Raw genomic sequence first — 19,267 nt, 5'->3', positions numbered from 1 at the left:
ACCGTGTAAGGATTTTGAAATTTCTCAATTTTATTAAGAGTGGTCATGAAGATTTTAATTTCTGTATCATAAGAATATGTTTAAATGATTTATAATTATATTCACTGGAAAAATGACAATAATAGAAGTCTCCAAGATTGCAGAAAGTGGTTCTCGACGCCTCCCCCCTCTATTGAGAGGGGGCGACTCCCTCCTTGCCTATCCGCAATTCGGCAATGATGCGTTTTAGGTAAAATCTGTGATTTCACATTAGCCTACACATTAGCAGAAGGGAATATACACCACTGTTTCCCGATAGGAGAAATACAAAAAAATCAAATTAATTATCCTAAGGCTTTGAATACTTGAATTAATTAAAAATTATATGAGCCAGTGTATGAGAAAAGGGGTCTTATGACATAAAAATCACAAAATCAGATTTTTGCTGATTCTTGTAGAATAAAACGCAAGGAATCAGAATATATAAGTTTTAATAGTATATCTTAATGATAAGTGCTTCATTTTATGGTTACAAAAGAGTGCAAAAATGGCTAAAACGTCACAATCCTGTATTTTGACGTCAAAAACGTCATATATCAACCCCGGTGAAGTTACGGTTTTAATGAACAGAGTACTATTTAAAATTGTTTTTCTTTTGCATTAATTCTATTTTTCAAAAAATGTTTAACAATCAATATTTGTTGTTTGTGAAATAAACAAAATATGGCATTTGTCACATTTTTAATGGAAAATAAATAGCCTAGGTAAGCTATTCTTCAGTCTGGGCTGGAGGGCATAATTCATCTTGACATCTTGGACGTACATACGGTCTGACCTTCTTATAAAGATACTGAGCTCTTTCTCTAGACATTCCGAGGGGTGCAAGTTCCCTAGGAAAATTTCCCGGAATCTGCTGAAGTCCATCTGGTTTTGATATTTTGATTTTTTTCTCGGCCGAATCACTATTTTCTTTTACAAATACAAATCCTGGAAAGTCCACATGAAATCGGAAAGAGTGGTATTTTGAAATACCAGGTAATGAGTTGAAAAAACGGCCCAAAAACTCTTTCCAACCGTAGTATTTCCATGTAGACTCTCTTCCGTTGTCGTAGAGAATACCTTTGTTTGTTGTTGAAGAATGATCAAAAACTCTCTGAAGTTCACTCATACTATCACAGTCTGTGCGACGGAACAGCTTTTTTGCCCTTGCAAAACCTGCGTCAATCAGACATCGTGTATGACCAACTACCTGCATCAGGTAAGTAATTTGATGATGCAAACCAGTAATCACTCGCCATGCAAAGTACGCAATCAAAAACTTGTTCTTGTTTTGACCTAAAAATACAGGAACAATAATTTACTAGAGAATGTTGTATTTATCTTTAAATGGCATTTTATCTTGATGTAAGTGAAACGTACAAATACTTTTTTTTATTCATGCACTCAAACATGATTCAAACCCAAATGAAAATTAACAAATACTGTCCGTATACTGCTTAAAATTCTCGCCATTTAGTTTTAAATATACAAGCCCCTAGGTTGCCTTCATACAGAGTCAATATGTCATAAATTATAATATCCCCCCACCCCCCACCCCCGGAAATTAACATTAGAGATTTAATATTCTAAAGGCGGAATATTTATTAAAAAAAAATTATAAATGGTACTGCAACAAAATAATATATTAGATTCTTTGTGTTTAAAAAACTTACAACGCATCAATGAGATGAGGTGCTGTTGTAAAACTGCTTTCTTTTGCTTAGTAATATTTCTACATTTAATATTGTACACTGGATTAAAAGATTATTACACATAATCGTGATACGGTTTACGGTTATAAACAGAGAGAGAGAGAGTGTGTGTGTACCTGCACAATTATCAGCATGTATCAAGCACTCTTTTTCTCCATAACCATAGTTGCCAAGGCCATGATGCACCAAGGAAATAACAGTATCTGGACCATGCGAATGCGTTCCATCCAGTCCAAGTGTTTCATTTTCCCCGATCAAGTAGTTATATTGCATAGGTTTGTCGTCAACTCGAAAACCAAATATGTGTACTTTCTTTAAAGTAAGAAAATATAGGGGTCCCATCTGACGTGCATGATGAGGCAAAGCAACACTTTGGCTAAAATCAAACGTATAGTGAACTTTAGTCATATCAGAGGATAACGGTTGGTTATGGTGTTCCTGGCGATCGATATCTTGCAATTCTTCCAGCGAATCTTTAACCAGTTTTTTGTAGAGATATCATATCGATGTGATTTTGAAATTCTCTTAAGGCCTCTAATTTGTCTTCTTCTGATCTTGCATCAAGTACCCTCTTCCTCAGCAATTCACATTTATGACAAACATCAAATCGAGGACCGCATATTTTAATATGTGAACAGCAGGAGTTCCATATATTTGTAAATGTGTGGTACTCTACTTTCCTTACATCATCTGTATCACATGCCGACTTGTACTGGCCATGAATAGCTTTCTTCGTCGAATTACAAGGAAGAAAAATGGGAGGCTCATCATCCCTACCTCTAGGGGCTGCAGGCTGAGGGAGGCCGTGTTCCTCGGCGTAGCCCAAAATGAAATTTACCACTCTCTGTACATCGTCAAAACTGACTGCATGCTTCGGCTTCCTTCCATGATTTCCATGTCGTCTAGGGACGGCCCCATTTGCTGAATAATGTTTCAAGAGATTAGAGAGAGACTTTTTCCCGACATCAAATAAACACTGGAAAGTCGATCTACAAATTTTCACATTTCTAAAACTGTAGTGGTACGAGTTCCGGACTCTTGATCCTTTTCGAGTGACAGATGACCCGGCAATGCTAATAGAACCCATGATGTATGAATCTTTTACATCTTTTTCCATTTCTCTAACATTAAATACATGGTCAAGAATTACGGAATTCTCAAACTTTGAAAAGCAACGCTGACCACATTAACAATTTTGTTTAATGTCATTCAGTTCTGAAGGGGTGTCATTTTCATTTTCACTCTCACAGTCAGACAATTCATTTCCTGATTGAGAGAGAACAAAATTGCGTATTCGGTCTAATCTATTCGGATCAGAGGGTGTATCGTCCTGATCGCTTGTTGAACGATCTTCCTCAAAATCTGAGTGTGAATTGGCAGCTGATTCCAACCCAAAGTGTGTACTGAAAAGATCATCTAGTTCCTAAAAATTAAAAGACTATTAAATCTTTGAAATCGACGAAATATAATAAATTACTTGATTTATTTAACGAATCTATCCCCTAAATGTACTTCATGTTCATTTATAATTATTAAATGTATTAGTCCTATATAAATGACATAGAATTAAATTTGAAAGATCCACTTTGATTTTAAATAGTAGAATTTTGCAAAAAATGTATGGTTTTCTTATTATTATAATTTTTTTTTTAAATTTCTATTCTTTTAATCTTGATTTGTGTTCAACTATTTAAAACTGGAGAAAAGAATATGATTTACTTTTTAATTCGTATATACTCTCTTTCTCTAATTTTATTTATTTATCTTCATTATTATTTTTATTTATTTGATTTTTTGTAGACTTTATCTAGTCTGTCCGTCAATATTCTGAGAGTTATAACGACTCTGATGCTAAGCACCACGTAAACAGAGGGAAATTTAAAATATCTATTGGACGTTTTTATTCATTAATGTACATGTAACTATTTAAAGAAAGTACAAGGATTAATTTAAAGCAATTTGTAAACGTAAAATTGAAAATACTGTACAAAACGTAATTGTGTGTTAAAATCTTAATATATAACATCTAATCTGAAAGTTGTAGTTCTGTAAGAAATCCAAACACTCCTCCGACTAGTTACCATATATGTGAACATTTATTGTGCCGGTGACTTGTTTTTCTTCTTTCTATAATAACGTGGATATGGACTAAAAGTTATTTATAAGTAAATTCCTTGTAGTGATTTTAAACATCACTTGTAAAACTGCATTGTTCGGTAATAAACTTATAAAACAATACACACGCGCACATTGCAGTGTGCGCGTGTGTATTGTTTTCTCAGTTTATTACCGAACAATGCAGTTTTACAAGTGATGTGAGAAATTACTTCAACGCATCATAGCTGCATTATTCTGACAGGGGCGTAGCTTGACTTTAAATACATTCTATAGAGTCAAATAGAGTCAAACCATAGGGTCCGGGGTTATGGGCCGCTTCAAGCCCCCAGTAGGTCCAAAAGTTAAACAGAGCCCTGGTAGGGGTTTAGTGGACTGACCCCCCCCCCCCCGGGCAGAAAATGGATTTAGGGGTTTTAAAATGCAAATATCATACTTGTCCTGCACAGAATTTTCGTCAACTTTACCAATTTCATAGCGTGGATATGATACTATACATTATATATGAAAGTATTTAAAAGCTCACCGACCTCGGATTTCTGGTGATGTTAAAAAGTTAATCAATATGTTTACTAAAACTGTAACGCATTTTCAGATGAATACACATTTTATCAAACTTAGTTTTTATTTCGTCAAAACTATAATTGTCAAACATTCATCGATTTTTAATATTTTCCCATCACTACCTGCCTGGAGTTTTTCGGTAAAGGAGGTAGAGCCCGATCTTGATGATATGAACGTACATTAAAGATTTGCTGATAATATTACAAAATATTTTCTGCAATGTATTGTTATTTATGGGAGGGGGTGATGGCAGTTACCTTATTGCCACAATGGAAGCTACGCCCCTGTCTGACCGAGAAAATAAGACCCACATGCTCATGTTGATTCATTTTTTGCAGTTCATTTCGGATTTAATCTTATATTTATTTCCTTGGTATTAAATTAATATATTGATGTTTCATAAAACTTGTAATACGTGTTATCTATAGCAGCTATACAATATCTTATTCCATGCCGGTCTTTATAGCTGTACGTAGCGTCAGTAGGTTACATAATCGATCTTAATAATTGTTGACTAAATTGTACATACATGTGTAAAATTATCTTAAATAAATACCTGAAATTCAGAATTGACCTCATCCATGATCACATGATGGTGGTGACTACTATGGTCAACTGATAACGTTCAATAGCGTAGGTAATCTATTTCCACTTTGAAATGGAGCGTCTTTGAAAATGCAGACGTCGCGCAATATTCTGACGTTTATGACGTTTTCTGTGCATTATGACGTTATGTCATAACGCAGGTAGGTTAAGGCTTCCCGTAGAATATGACAGTGCACTCTGTGCCTTCACATCTCTGAACTACCAAAATATGACGTCATAATGGAAAATGACGTCAGGTCACTGCAAACTTGTGGTGTTATGACGGGGAAAGTGTCATGAACTTTACACTTTATTTCAAACTGCATGTAAAATGCTAGATAGCTATTGCAAAATTCACGGTTCGTTAAAGGTTTTTTAAGTCTTATATGTCCGAATATTTTAAAAATACACCGCTTACCTACCCTTGATTGAAATTCATCATGTTCAAAATGCTTATGAAAAATATACTTTTGAAATGTACTCTGTTTTATACCCGTGGTAGGAGGTAGAATTTATTTTGTGTGTATAAAAGAGTCTGGCGCAGGTGATTAATGAGGATTAATCTGAGAATTTTTGTGGAAATCTGTAAGAAGAGGTTGTTCTCTAACTGAATCTTGCTTGGGAAAAATGTGTAGTGGCTTTGTTTTAATACAGATTACGATATTGTGTGGAAAATACCCTCAAATTTGTAGGTAAGTTGAATTCCTCAGGAAATATTTTTTACCCAAGTAATACTATGACTTTTCCCAAGCACATTTCGGACACACAAGGATACTATAAGTTTATTTATATAACAAAATGTTAATAATTATTGTGTTAATCAGCTGCGCCGAAGCGATTTATATGAAACACTTCAAAAAATTATAAATGACCGTCACGTGATCAACAAAGTCATGTGATATCATAACAAATATGCTAATATATACCCGAGGAAACTCTTTATATAAAATGAAAGTACTGAAGTTCAATACTTATAAATTAAAACCAAAACCGACCTCGCAATGACATATTAGGTTTTGAGCGCATTTTAAAGCTTCGGGAAGCCTTAACATAGCTGCGAAGACCCCTTTTCTCATACACTGGCTCATATATACAATACAGACTGCAATTTATTTTATTCCATATCAAAAAGTAGCTGATCAGACTAATTGCACAGATGCACCTTTAAATGTAATGAAATGTATCCTTAATTAAATTACTGTACAGTGTTAAGACGATCCTTAGTATTTCATATCAATAATAATTTTCTCTCTCATCAATTTGCTTATTAAATGATTTATCGACCTACTGATTCCGCAATTCAGCGATAAGACCATGTAATATTCTATATATGTATCCATTGTTTTATTTTAAAAAAGGAAAATAAGATTATCTATATATATTTTCCAAACGTTACCCAAAATTCATTTTCATTTTGTTTTGATACATATAACATTTTTTCTTGCATTATTATTTAAGCAAATGACTCATTTGTTATAAATATATTCAGTGATTTCTTGATAGTAAAAACTTAATAAAGGGGGTAATCAAATATTGAATCCGCCTTTTGATTGGTTAGTTTGGATCTTGAATCTCGAAAGTCGAATTTCGAATGTCGTATTTCGAAACCCGAATCTCGAATGAGCCTTCTGGGCTTTCGTATTTAAGTGTACTTTAAATACGTATTTCCGAAATTTGAGACCACATACATAGCGTAAATTAATCCCACAAAAAAGTACGTCTACAGTATTTGAACTATGCATTTAAAATGAAGCAGTTAATTCCCATTTATACAAGTTGTAGATTCCATTATAATTTTATATTTATAGCCAAGAAATGGGCCGACATAGGTTACAGCTTCCTGGTAGGAAATGATGGGAATGTTTACGAAGGTCGAGGATGAAATCGAGTGGGTGCTCATACTTATAACTACAACAACGATTTGGCAGCATCTTTCATTGGTAACTTCAATGATCAACTACCAAGCAGAGCTGCAATAAACGCAGCCAAGAATCTTATCCAATGTGGGGTGGATAGGGGCTACATAAAAGCTAGCTACACACTTCATGGACATCGTGATGTGTCTGCAACAACATGTCCTGGAAATAAGCTGTATGCAGAAATAAAGAAATGGCCACACTATAAAAACAAGCCATAAATAATACAAATGATCCAGGAGTATTGCGTGTTTCGACGAGGGGGTATATCTTTAAATGTGGCCATGTGTGTTGAAAAAAGACTTTTTACTTTAATTATAATTAATATTAAAACGTAATTCGATAATAAGATAGCATACTGTTATTTTTATAATTGACCACGCATTACACCTTTCACACGAATAGATAAAGCTTTTTCAACGGGTACATGAATAAATAAATATAAATAAAACACTTTCAGATTATTGGTATTTAATTATGCTAGTTTATGCACTGGAACACTGTCGGTGTATAAAGTCCTTTCTTCTGTCTCCTTACTATATGTAAAGATAAGCTTGTAACCGTATCTTTCAATCAACTCTTCACTTGGACAATTATTAGTCGTTCATCTGTAGCTCACTGGTTTGAAAAAAATATTCGATGGACGACCAGAGAGCTACATATCCACCCAATTGAAAAAAGTGTTTATTTATTTAGTGAAAAACTTCTTCAGGGCTTTACCGATATTTTAGCTTTAATCTTAATAAGTAACATCGTATGTTCCTCACATATTATTTTATTAATTTTACAACAAAAAAAATTATCTACAAATAGTTTTCAAAGGCCTGGGCATAAAATTGAAACCATCGGAAATTTTGCCGATTTGCAGAAGGATAAAACGTACGCTGAACTAGAAAATGGTTCTCCAAAATGTGCGCATTAATAAGCACTTGTAGAACTCTGATCAGTAAAAGTAGGAATGTACATATATCTACTTTCTATTTAGATAGCATTCCGGTTGTGACCGGTCGACAGGGGATGCTCACTCCTCCTTGGCACCTGATCCCACCTATGATATTTTTATAGATCCATGTTTGCTCTGTTTCAAATTTGTATTGTTCCAATGGACTTAATTAATAAAGTCATTAATTAATTTTTAAGTTTCAGGCTACAATAATTATTACTACTGTAACAGTATATCGTATTAAATAAGCATCAATAATTTCTTTTCATAAAAAATAAACACACACACACACACAAACAATCAACAAACAAACACCAACAAGGTGTAAAGGTTTGCTTACCTTTTATTTTGCATAAGGTCAGGATCTTGGCTCACTATTGTAAAATAGAGAAAACATGCTAAAATAAAAAAGTGAACAAACTCTCAACCAAAATTTTAAAAAATCTAAAACAACAGAAAAAGTCACAAAAAAGCCATCTGTAAAACTTTTTTTTTTTAATACCAGTACCTTCATCATTTTCACTTGGCCAGTTCTTAAGACCCCCAATAGTTGTTGCATCGAGGATTTCATGATGAAGATCTCTATATCGTTCATCAATTTTCTGAAGTATGAGCTGTTTAACATTTCTGCTTGTTGTCTCTACATTGAAGGCATTTCCCGTTAGTTGACAACCCGTCAACAACAAACAACCCGTATTCCCTTAAACTCCAATATGCCAATAAAGGAATTGACGCGGTTAATGTAATATTCTTAGTCACAAAAGGGTCCAGTCTTGTATTCCACCACATTTCAAGGTGAAGACTACAACATGTATTTACACAGATATACATAGACTATTGCTTCCAAACTCTTTATTTACAGAAAAACTTTACAGAGCCTTGATATCGAACATCTGAAACGTAGTCCTCCAACGTGTCAATGTTCTTCGTCACCCTACAACTATAGTCCTGCTGGACATGTCATTAATGGTGACGTAAATATAGTTAATAATGAGGACTTTAAATCAATTATTTTAAAAGTGCCAAAATTTAGGGAACCCCGATCTTTAACTGCCGTCATAATTTCATAAACATTATGGATTCTGTGGAAGATAACGCCAGGCGATGGGCCAGACATGAAGAAGAAGACCTTGACACGTTGTCAGAATGGATTAATAGTATCGGATCTCGCATTAAACGATTGAGGGGCAAAATGAAAACCAACTATCTTTCTGTATTCAATAATTCAGAAGTGAAAAAAAGAATTAGATAGATTACACGATCAGTATGTGCTGGTAACAACATTATCTTTGTTTGTAAGTCTCATTATTTAAATTGTAATTTAGAGGAACTGGGATTTAATTCTACAAGCGGTAATTCAACTTATACCCATAGCTCCCTTTCTAAGGAAGAAATTCTTCGAAATCATATGTCAGTTTTGGATATCTTTAATATTCTCAACAACTAAAATGAATTTGAATTACCATATCTATATTGGATTCCGAAACTTCATAAAAATCCTTACAAAGATACATAGCGGATTCCAGTAAATGTTCTACCAAGCCTCTTTCTTTACTCCTCACTAAAATATTAACAGTAGTGATGGAAAACCTTCAGAAGTACTGTGCAACAATATATTCGAGAAGTGGTGTAACTCAGAAGTGGATACTTAAAAATTTCAAGGAATTTTTAAAACATTTGAAATCGCAAAATTTTACCCAAATCAATAGCATAAAAACTTAATTACGACTTTTCAACTTTATTTGCAACCATTCCCCACAATAAATTAAATTCCAGGCTATTTGACATCATTGACAGCTGCTTTATCAATAAGAATGGAACTTATAAATTACTTACCTTGTCATTGGTCGTTTGCAAAATTATTTTGTTAAAAACATTCTGATTGTACACACAAGTTGATATTAAAAGATGCTTGAGTTTCTCATTGACAATATCTATGTGGTTTTTGGAGACCAGGTATTTCAACAATCTATTGGAATTCCCATGGGTACCAATTGCGCCTCGTTATAAGCAGACCTATTTTTGTATTCATATGAGGCAGAGTTTGTTCAAAATCCTATACGTGAAAAGAAGAAAACACTTGCTGTGGCCTTCAAATCGATATTTAGATATATCGACGACGTATTGTCAATTAACAATGGTTTTTTTTCATTCTTATGTCGATACGATATATCCTAGTGAGCTTGAAATAAAAAATGCCAGAGTCTGACACATCTGTTTCGTATATGGATATTTTACTAGACAAAGACGTTAATGTTAATCTAACAACCAACCTTTATGATAAACGTGATGACTTTTCAACTTTTCAATCGTCAACTTCCCTTACTTATGCAGCAATAAACCTTCATCACCTGCATACGGGGTTTATATCTTTCAGTTGATTCGATACGCAAGAGCATGCTCTACGTATGTCCAATTTCAAAAACGAGGTAGGTTATTGACAAACAAATTGAAACAAGAATATCAGTAGTCTCGTTTAAAGTCATCATTTCGTAAGTTTTATTGTCAATACAATGACCTTGTCAGCAAATACAATCTATCATTAAGTCAAATGCTGACTGACGTTTTTCATACTAATTGTTAGGCCATTATTTACACACTGAATTGTCGACGGATTTTGCCATTATTTCCCGATCATGACAAGGAGCACACGGTGGGTGTGACCGTTCGGCAGGGTATGCTTACTCCTCCATGGCACCTGATCCCACCTCTGATGTTTTAGAGGTCCATGTTTGCTCTTCTCCAAAATTGGTATTGTTAAATAGACTTTTGAGCTTGAATACTGTTCGTTGTTACCATATATTTCATTGATACCCTGCATATTCCTTTTCCTCCACAATTTTCTTCAACCTGTAACTGTTGCAAAATAAAATAAATATAACTAATGTAATCATGGTTATTTAACTTTTCTTGTTTATGTTCACATCTTGTACAACTAATTAATTATCGTATAATCAATAGAAAATGTTTAACTTATACATGGCATCATACTGTTTGAGAAAATCTGTTCCAGCAATTACTATCTTAGCATCCTCAATTGTCAAGTCCTGTCTTTGGAAAGTGAGAGACAATCTCACTAATGGACTGATAATTTCCTTCATATTGTTTTTGAAAGAATGATTACTTATAGCAGAAACACTTTAAATAACATTATTTTTTTTTAATTTGAATCAATGAATTAAGACTTTTGGGTACTAAACAATAAGGTTTATATTGTAAATTACCTGCAAGAGAACAGCAGAAGAAGAAGACACAAGTAGTTTTGCCTGTCCAGATGCCTTTGGATTTGAAAGGGAGGTGTCCTGGGGTTGGCCAACAAAGGCTTGGTAATACCTAAAAAGTTTCTAGAGCAAGCTGCATGTGTGGGAGCTACATGTTTCCATTCACCCGGTGAGGTAGAGTACCCTTAAGACCCAATGCCTGAAAATAAAATGGACATATTAATGTGTAAAAATTACAATTCTTTCATAGAACTTATTGATTTTAGCTTGGCTAATTTAATGATGACATTAACATTATCATATATCTTACCTTCATACATTCTCTTAAATTCTTTCTCTGTTTAGCACTGTTTTGTAGAAATAGTAAAGCCCTAAGAGGAGTGAAGAAAGCTGAGTGTTTTGACGATTCCATTAAGGGCATCTCTAAAGGCAAGCTCAAGTCTTTGGGCCAAACAGTGCACTTCCAAAATTTCAACATAATTTTTCTTGAGAAGTGAAACTAGTAGGCCACTAAAGCTTTGTGTGCTTGTTTTCACGCACATCCTCGTTTGCATAAAACCGCTCGACTGCCTTACGATGATATCGCGATTTTTCGTGGTTAATTATTCCTGAGTATCGAAAATTTGTTGATCCAGTTACAGAATTTCGAACATTCCTACAATCGCCTACCCAATATACTTGATGCAGATGTTACACGACTTTTTTTCTCCGTCAAATTTTAACCAATCTCTTCAATCTTTCCAATCTTCTTTAAAATCTCTTTTTTCTGACAGAAATAAAAAATGGAACATTTTCTCCTAATTCTTAATATATGGGACAAAATATCCCAAATCAGTTCAGAAATAGGACAAAATATTCTTTGTGAGACAATATCCTATGGGATTTTAAATATCCTATAGGATTATGATGGGATATCAAGTATTATAAGATATCCAACCAAAATCCCATAGGATTTTTGTTTTCAGGTGTTATATCTCCCACATTATACAAGATAGAGGTATCATATTTGGTAAATATCATGAGAGTACAAAATCCCACCATATAATATTAAAAGTTATATAATATCTTGAAAAAAGTGGTTAAATGTGGCACTGTTCTTTTTTTTTCGTAGTCTTGTCCGCGTCACCTTTTCTTTTCAGAGCTTGTCCTGGTTTTGCACCAGAAGTAAACTTAGTCGGCCATGACGCCATGTTTAGTGCGATTCAGTTTGCCTGGTTCTCTGTTTCATTATGTTGAGACAGAGGACCAGACAGTTTCACTCGTAGATCCTCGCGTACCTTCAACCTTGAATTATAGAATATCGCATTGTGTACGGAAGTCATCCGAGGATTACCAAAGTGTACTACAAGAAAAGACAACTTTTACGCGATTGCACTATGCATTTTTTTCATCAGACGGGGCAATCAACATCAGTCATGCGGTCCGACATTTAACCAATTTATGTAGGTCACGGCGAAATTAAGCCAGTCTTGCCGGCATGACCGGCAGTTTTCCACGTACAGTAGGCTATTTGACGTGAACCTAAGAGATAACAATTTTCTTAATATTTATATTCAAAGATATATTTCAAGTCTAAGAAATGAATGGAAACATGCAGAGCTTAATATAAACTAATCTTGTCATTTTTGGATGGTATAAACAAGGAAGAATTTGTCAGGGGTGGGGTGGGGTTAAATATGAGGGTTGTTCCAAAAAGTCGTAGACAATGTCCATATCTTTGTATTAAATCAACCATATCGCACCAAATTTTGCCTGAATATTATTTATCAAATTTTCATTTAAATAGTAAAATTTTAAATGAAAACCTTTCATAGTAATAATATTATGAGGATGTATAAGGCGGTCTGCGCACGCCCATAATCCGGGATGATTTATGTATTTAGCATTGCATTTACATTTGTTTCTCTGATAATCTGTCAACGAAAATTAATCACCCCCTCTAGAATTAATGATTTCAAAGTAAATACTGGAGGGCGACGATTGAGAAGTTGATATCATCACGTTTATTATAAAGTTTGTGGTTAGCTTGCCAAAAATGTATTTTTTGTGAAATATGCCAATATGTATTCATCGTAGGATCAGTGTGTGTGCAGCAGAATTGTGACGTCACAATCAAAACCTCCAAACAACGTTGTAAAAATGCTCCGATCGTTGCAACCATTTTTACAACGTTGTTTGGATTTTATTTCAGCTGTCTATAGTGTCAAAAAGTCTGGACATTGATTTATCGTTGGGAATGGCTGTAAAAAGTGTTAAAGTTAAACGTTTTAATGCAAATGATTTTGGGAAATATTTGTGATCCCCCCTCTCTCTCTCTGACTCTAGAAAATAATGTTTAAAGTACATGTATACTCTTGCCCATAAAATTTGCGATATTAGGAGCACATATTGTCACTTACAACAAAATGCGCCAATATGTAATAATGTAAAACAAAAATGTAAATGATATTACATTTCCAAAAATTGTTAAAAGAAAAAAACAAAACCCTAATAAAGCTGTAAAGCATTGCTGCAAAACCCAACAATTTTTTTTCTATTCAAAGGTCATAATATTTAAGTATTTCTGAAAACCCATCTTTCAACGTTTTCCACATGTTCTAATGTAGTCTAATATTTTTTAACTAGGTATCTCCTCGTGAATAGACTGACAACATCAAGTGTAAATCTAAAACTCAAGTAGCCTCTAAATGTCACTTATTATTGAAGGCAGAGGAATGACTAACACATTACTAGGAAGTGAAATTTATTTCAACTCTAACTCGACGTCAAGAGAAGACACATCATGAGTGCTAGTTTGCTTTTACAGATTTTGTGCTTTCAACTTGTTTTAGTTGTGGTTTCTTCAGAGTGTGACAGAACGAAGGGACCTCCGGGGCTGACAGGATGCATTCATTCACCACTATATTCAAAGCACCAGGCCGCTGTTTGTTTACCAAAAAAGACGATAACCTCTATAACTAAACACGTGACATGTCGGGAGGAAAATACAGAGTTTTGCTGGTATTTGTGTACTTCAGAACCCAGTTACGGGGGTCTGTCGGCATGCCAATGTGATCCGATTTATCATTTTGCAGAAAAGAATTCAATACTTGATAAAAAATGTTATTTTCCAACAAAAGACTGCTCTTGGTATTCAACATGCTTGAGGAAGAAAAATAACTGTCAATCGATTTCAGAAGCAGAGAAAGAATGTATTAGATTGGAAAAAGCCTCTAAAAAATTGTCTCTTTTAGGACAGAGTTGGGCAGACAGTGTGAAATTATGTATACAGAGAAATTTAATTTACATCCTATATCCACAAGTGTTAAGCGAATGTGAGAAAATGGAATCAATGATACATTGGTTGACTACCACATGTTACTATAAAGAATTACATTCTAAATATCGATATTGTGACTTGTCATTTCCCGATCGCTTCAAGCTTGATGCACTATCCAGCATTACAAGTTTAGTGTCTTGCAATTATGAAAATTTTGTACCTCACTGGGCGAAATTACTTATATTCTACGTGAATAATAACACTGAAAAGGACAAGGACACACTGGCTATTGAAATTGGTGAAGCTCTGGCCAAGTCGTTTAGTTGGGAGGAATCTGGCCTGTCCTACGAATCAGTTGCTCCGGAAACGGTCAATAAGGGCAAATCCATTACAATTCGTATCCACCTTTACTCGAAAACGAAAGATAATACCAAAACAAACAATGCCATTGAACATTTGAAAAATTATGTTGAAAATGGTAAAATGGCGATTCTGATATTGAAAGACAATACGATCGTTGACGTAAAGCACGTGATAAGCTGCATGACTATTGGCTGTCATTTACAATACTTTTCTTATCAGACAAGTAAGTAGGATACTCTTTCTCAATTCACTTTATATAGATAGCTTTCGATAGGCCTGAATTTAGCAAGAGTTATTTCCCATTGGTATTGGAGATATTTCCTCTTTGTACAACCAATTTTAAACTTGTATGGCAGAAATAAGTGGGCAAAATCTTTAAAATTCTATAACAAGTAAAATTGATGCAAAGTATCAAATCGGCCGCTAACAAAATTGCAGTTCAAAAAGTACTTTCACAATTAAGCATCAAAGAAAGCAAAAGATATTCAAAGCTAAAAGGGAGATCAGGCTTTTTTATATTCCGATCTCAAAATAAACCACGTGCTGATAGCCTGGATCTTTTTCATGTGATGATGCCGATGATTTCTGCAGAGTAGGCTATGCTGCACAGCGCGATTCAAAAAGGAGAAAAAATTATCTTTGTATCATTTGCAGCTGTAGCATATTCAAAACAATTTCTTACCAGTTGAACAACTTCTCAATTTTTGTTCATCATGCACTATTATCCGGAAAATCATGACGATTTACATTGATATCTTACACACTCCCAGGTTGGAGAGTACTTATTATGTTCCCCAAACGAAGTTTGGGAACATATTGTTTTTACTCTGTTTCTTATTAAGTCTTCCGTTCACAACGGAAGACTTATAGTGTTTGTATTGTTTCTTTTTATTAGGTCTTTCCACCTTTCTGTGGAAAGACCTCTTGAAATGCTTCCGTTTATTATTAGGTCTTTCCACCTTTCTGTGGAAAGACCTATTGGTATTCTTCTGTTTATTATTATTATTATTATTATTAGGTCTTTCCACCTTTCTGTGGAAAGACCTATTGATATTCTTCTGTTTCTTATTATTATTATTATTTTTTATTATTTTTCCGCCGTGTGATTTTGAGTTTCAAGATCTATCGAAAAGATTTATAGTTCATAAGAATGTACTCCGTAAAAGATTTTTGCAGTTGACCCTGCGTATATGAACTTTGACCCCTCAAAGAGTTAAGAACCCTTTCGCAATAAAAGCTTGTTATCGCTACTCCTCTGAAACCGTAAACCCTAGAGTTACGAAACCTTCACCGATGTCTTCGACTACTTGAGAAGACTTTTCAATCTTTCATTGTGAAATGATAGTTGGAGCACAATGATGAGTTATTGCCCCCTGAAAGTTTTTGTTCTTTTACGTATAATGAAAATAATGAAACCGATTAATCGTAGAGACACGAAACCAACTGCATTGGATTCTTCATCATCTGACCTTCAAAATCTGTTCAAGGTCAAAGGTCAAGGTCACTCTAAATATGAGAAATATAGCTCTTTTTATATCTCTTTTGTCTTACAACATATATTACATAACATTAAATACATCATATGTCCTTTTAAAACTATTTTCAGATTTCACTTTTCAACCCCTAAGCCTGACGCATTAAAAAGTTCTGGCCCCTTGTGCGAAAAACCTTGTTATCGCTACTCCTCCGAAACCATTGACCGTAGAGATGCGAATCCTTCGACAGCGTCTTCGACTACTTTAGGGACTTTGACCTTGAAATTTAGGTCAAGGTCAAAGGTCAAGGTCATTCAAAACATGAAAAAGTCAGTGCTTTTGATGTCTCTTTCATCTTATTAGGGCTTTCCACCTTTCTGTGGAAAGTCCTATTGAAATTGTTCTGTTTATTAGGTCTTTCCACCTTTCTGTGGAAAGACCTATTGATATTCTTCTGTTTATTATTATTATTATTATTATTATTAGGTCTTTCCACCTTTCTGTGGAAAGACCTATTGGTTTTCTTCTGTTTCTTATTAGGTCTTTCCACCTTTCTGTGGAAAGACCTCTTGAAATGCTTATGTTTATTATTATTATTATTCTTCTTCTTTTTCTTCCCGGACTTTTGAAACCGCAAGACTTATCAAAAAACTTTATAGTTCATAATACTGGATATCAAAAGTTATTCCGAAAAACGACCCCCCGTGTTTGACCTATGACCTCTTACAAAGTTATTGCCCCTTTCGCAAGAATAGCTTGTTATCGCTACTCCTTTGAAACCGTAAACCGTAGAGGTACGGAACCTTCACCAATGTCTTCGACTAATTGAGGGGACTCTTCAATCTTTTCATTGCGAAAGTATTCGTCAACCCCTTTTATGAGTTATTGCCCCTGAAAGTTTATGAAACTTACGAATAATTAAAAATTTTCAAAACGATAAGTCGTAGAGACATGGGACCAACTGCATAAGATTCATTGACCTTTGACCTTAAAATATATGCAAAGGTCAAAGGTCAAGGTCATTCAAAATATGAGAAATTAAGCTCTTTTTATATCTCTTTTGTCTTTCAACATATCCTAAATATCTTTACATCATTAATATGTCCTCTTAAAACTATTTCAAAGATTTCATACTTGTCCCCTAAGATTGACCCCTTTAAAAGTTATTGCCCCTTTTACTGAAAACATTGTTATCGCTACTCCTCCGAAACCATAAACCGTAGAGACACAAAACCTTCACTAACGTCTTCAGGGTCTTTAGACACAACTTCAATCTATTCAGTGCGAAAGTATCCGATGACCCCTTATATGAGTTATCGCCCTTTAACGTCGTTGTGCTTACTATTAAACCTTATAACTTTAAAACTAAAAGTCATAGAAGCATGGGGTCAAGTGCAATGTGACCCCTGACCTTTGAACTTGAAAATTTTCAAGGTCAAAGGTCAAGGTCATTTCAAAATTTTTAAAATTTTCATATTTTCTATCTTTCAAGCCATTTATGGATTCTTTTTGTATAAAAATTAACTTTAGAGAGTTAAATATGAAGAATATATGAAATTTAAAGAAGGTGGAAAGACCTCTAATTGTTCGAGAACAATTAGTCTACTAGTTATTCTTCTTCTTATTTTTCCGCCGCAAGATTTTGAGTTTCAAGATTTATCGAAAAGATTTATAGTTCATGAGAATGTACTCCGTAAAAGATTTTTGCAGTTGACCCTGCGTATATGAACTTTGACCCCTTGAGGAGTTACATCCCCTTTCGCAATAAAAGCTTGTTATCGCTACTCCTTTGAAACCGTAAACCGTAGAGATTCGAAACCTTCACCAATGTCCTCGACTTATTTAGGGGACTCTTCAATCTATTCATTGCGAAAGTATTCGTCGACCCCTTCAAGGAGTTATTGCCCCTCCAAGTTTTTGATTTTTAGAAATAATTTAAAATTTTTAAAACAATAAGTCGTAGAGACATGGAACCAACTGCATAAGATTCATTGACCTATGACCTTAAAATATATGCAAAGGTCAAAGGTCAAGGTCATTCAAAATATGAGAAATAAAGCTCTTTTTATATCTCTTTTGTCTTTCAACATATACTAAATATCTTTGCATCATTAATATGTCCTCTTAAAACTATTTCAAAGATTTCATACTTGTTCCCTAAGATTTACCCCTTTAAAAGTTATTGCCCCTTTTACTGAAAACTTTGTTATCGCTACTCCTCCGAAACCGTAAACCATAGAGACACAAAACCTTCACTAATGTCTTCAGGGTCCTTAGACACAACTTCAATCTATTCAGTGCGAAAGTATCCGATGACCCCTTATATGAGTTATCACCCCTTAACGTCTTTGTGATAACTATTAAACCTTATAACTTTAAAACTAAAAGTCGTAGAAGCATGGAGTCAAATGCAATGTGACCCTTCACCTTTGACCTTGAATATTTGTTCAGGGTCAAAGGTCAAGGTCATTTCAAAAATTTTAAAATTTTCATTTTTTCCATCTCTCAAGCCATTTATGGATTCTTTTTGTATAAAAATTAACTTTATAGAGTAAAATATGAAAAATATATGAAATTTAAAGAAGGTGGAAAGACCTCTAATTGTTCGAGAACAATTAGTCTACTAGTATTATTATTATTAGGTCTTTCCACCTTTCTGTGGAAAGACCTATTGATTTTCTTCTGTTTATTAGGTCTTTCCACCTTTCTGTGGAAAGACCTCTTGAAATGCTTATGTTTATTATTATTATTATTTTTCCGTTACGGACTTTTGAACCGAAAGACTTATCGAAAAACTTTATAGTTCATGATACTCGACAACAAAAGTTATTTCGAAAAACTACCCAACGAGTATGACCTATGACCCCTTTCGGAGTTCTTGCCCCTTTCGCAAGAATAGCCTGTTATCGCTACTCCTTCGAAACCATAAACCGTAGAGATACAGAACCTTCACCAATGTTTTCGACTACTCGAGAGGACTTTTCAATCTTTTCATTGCGAAATGATTTGTCGAGCCCTTTAATAAATTACTGCCCCTGAGAGTTTTTGATGTTTACGAATAATGACAAAATTCTCTAAACGATAAGTCGTAAAGAC

The 19,267-nt window shown here is 34.2% G+C and overlaps 1 protein-coding gene and 1 pseudogene across 1 annotated transcript in view; one reads left to right on the top strand and one right to left on the bottom strand.

Moving 5' to 3' along the window:
- Window positions 1–711: 711 nt before the first annotated feature.
- LOC133191630 (uncharacterized) lies at window positions 712–2,847 on the bottom strand (annotated as a pseudogene).
- An 11,008-nt stretch (window positions 2,848–13,855) lies between these two features.
- LOC133191378 (uncharacterized) overlaps window positions 13,856–19,267 on the top strand; it is a 110,502-nt gene continuing 105,090 nt past the window's right edge. Inside the window, exon 1 of the mRNA XM_061327133.1 lies at window positions 13,856–14,919. Coding sequence (XP_061183117.1) covers window positions 13,857–14,919 — 1,063 coding nt within the window. The 5' untranslated portion in view covers window position 13,856. The remainder of the gene's footprint in view (window positions 14,920–19,267) is intronic.

This window comes from Saccostrea echinata, unplaced genomic scaffold (assembly GCF_033153115.1).
Source record: "Saccostrea echinata isolate AGI-Se365-2 ecotype Australia unplaced genomic scaffold, CSIRO_AGI_Sech_v1 ptg000023l, whole genome shotgun sequence".
NCBI lineage: Eukaryota > Metazoa > Mollusca > Bivalvia > Ostreida > Ostreidae > Saccostrea > Saccostrea echinata.
The sequence above is the reverse complement of the archived record's forward strand: the minus strand, read 5'-3'. Positions and strand labels throughout refer to the sequence as shown.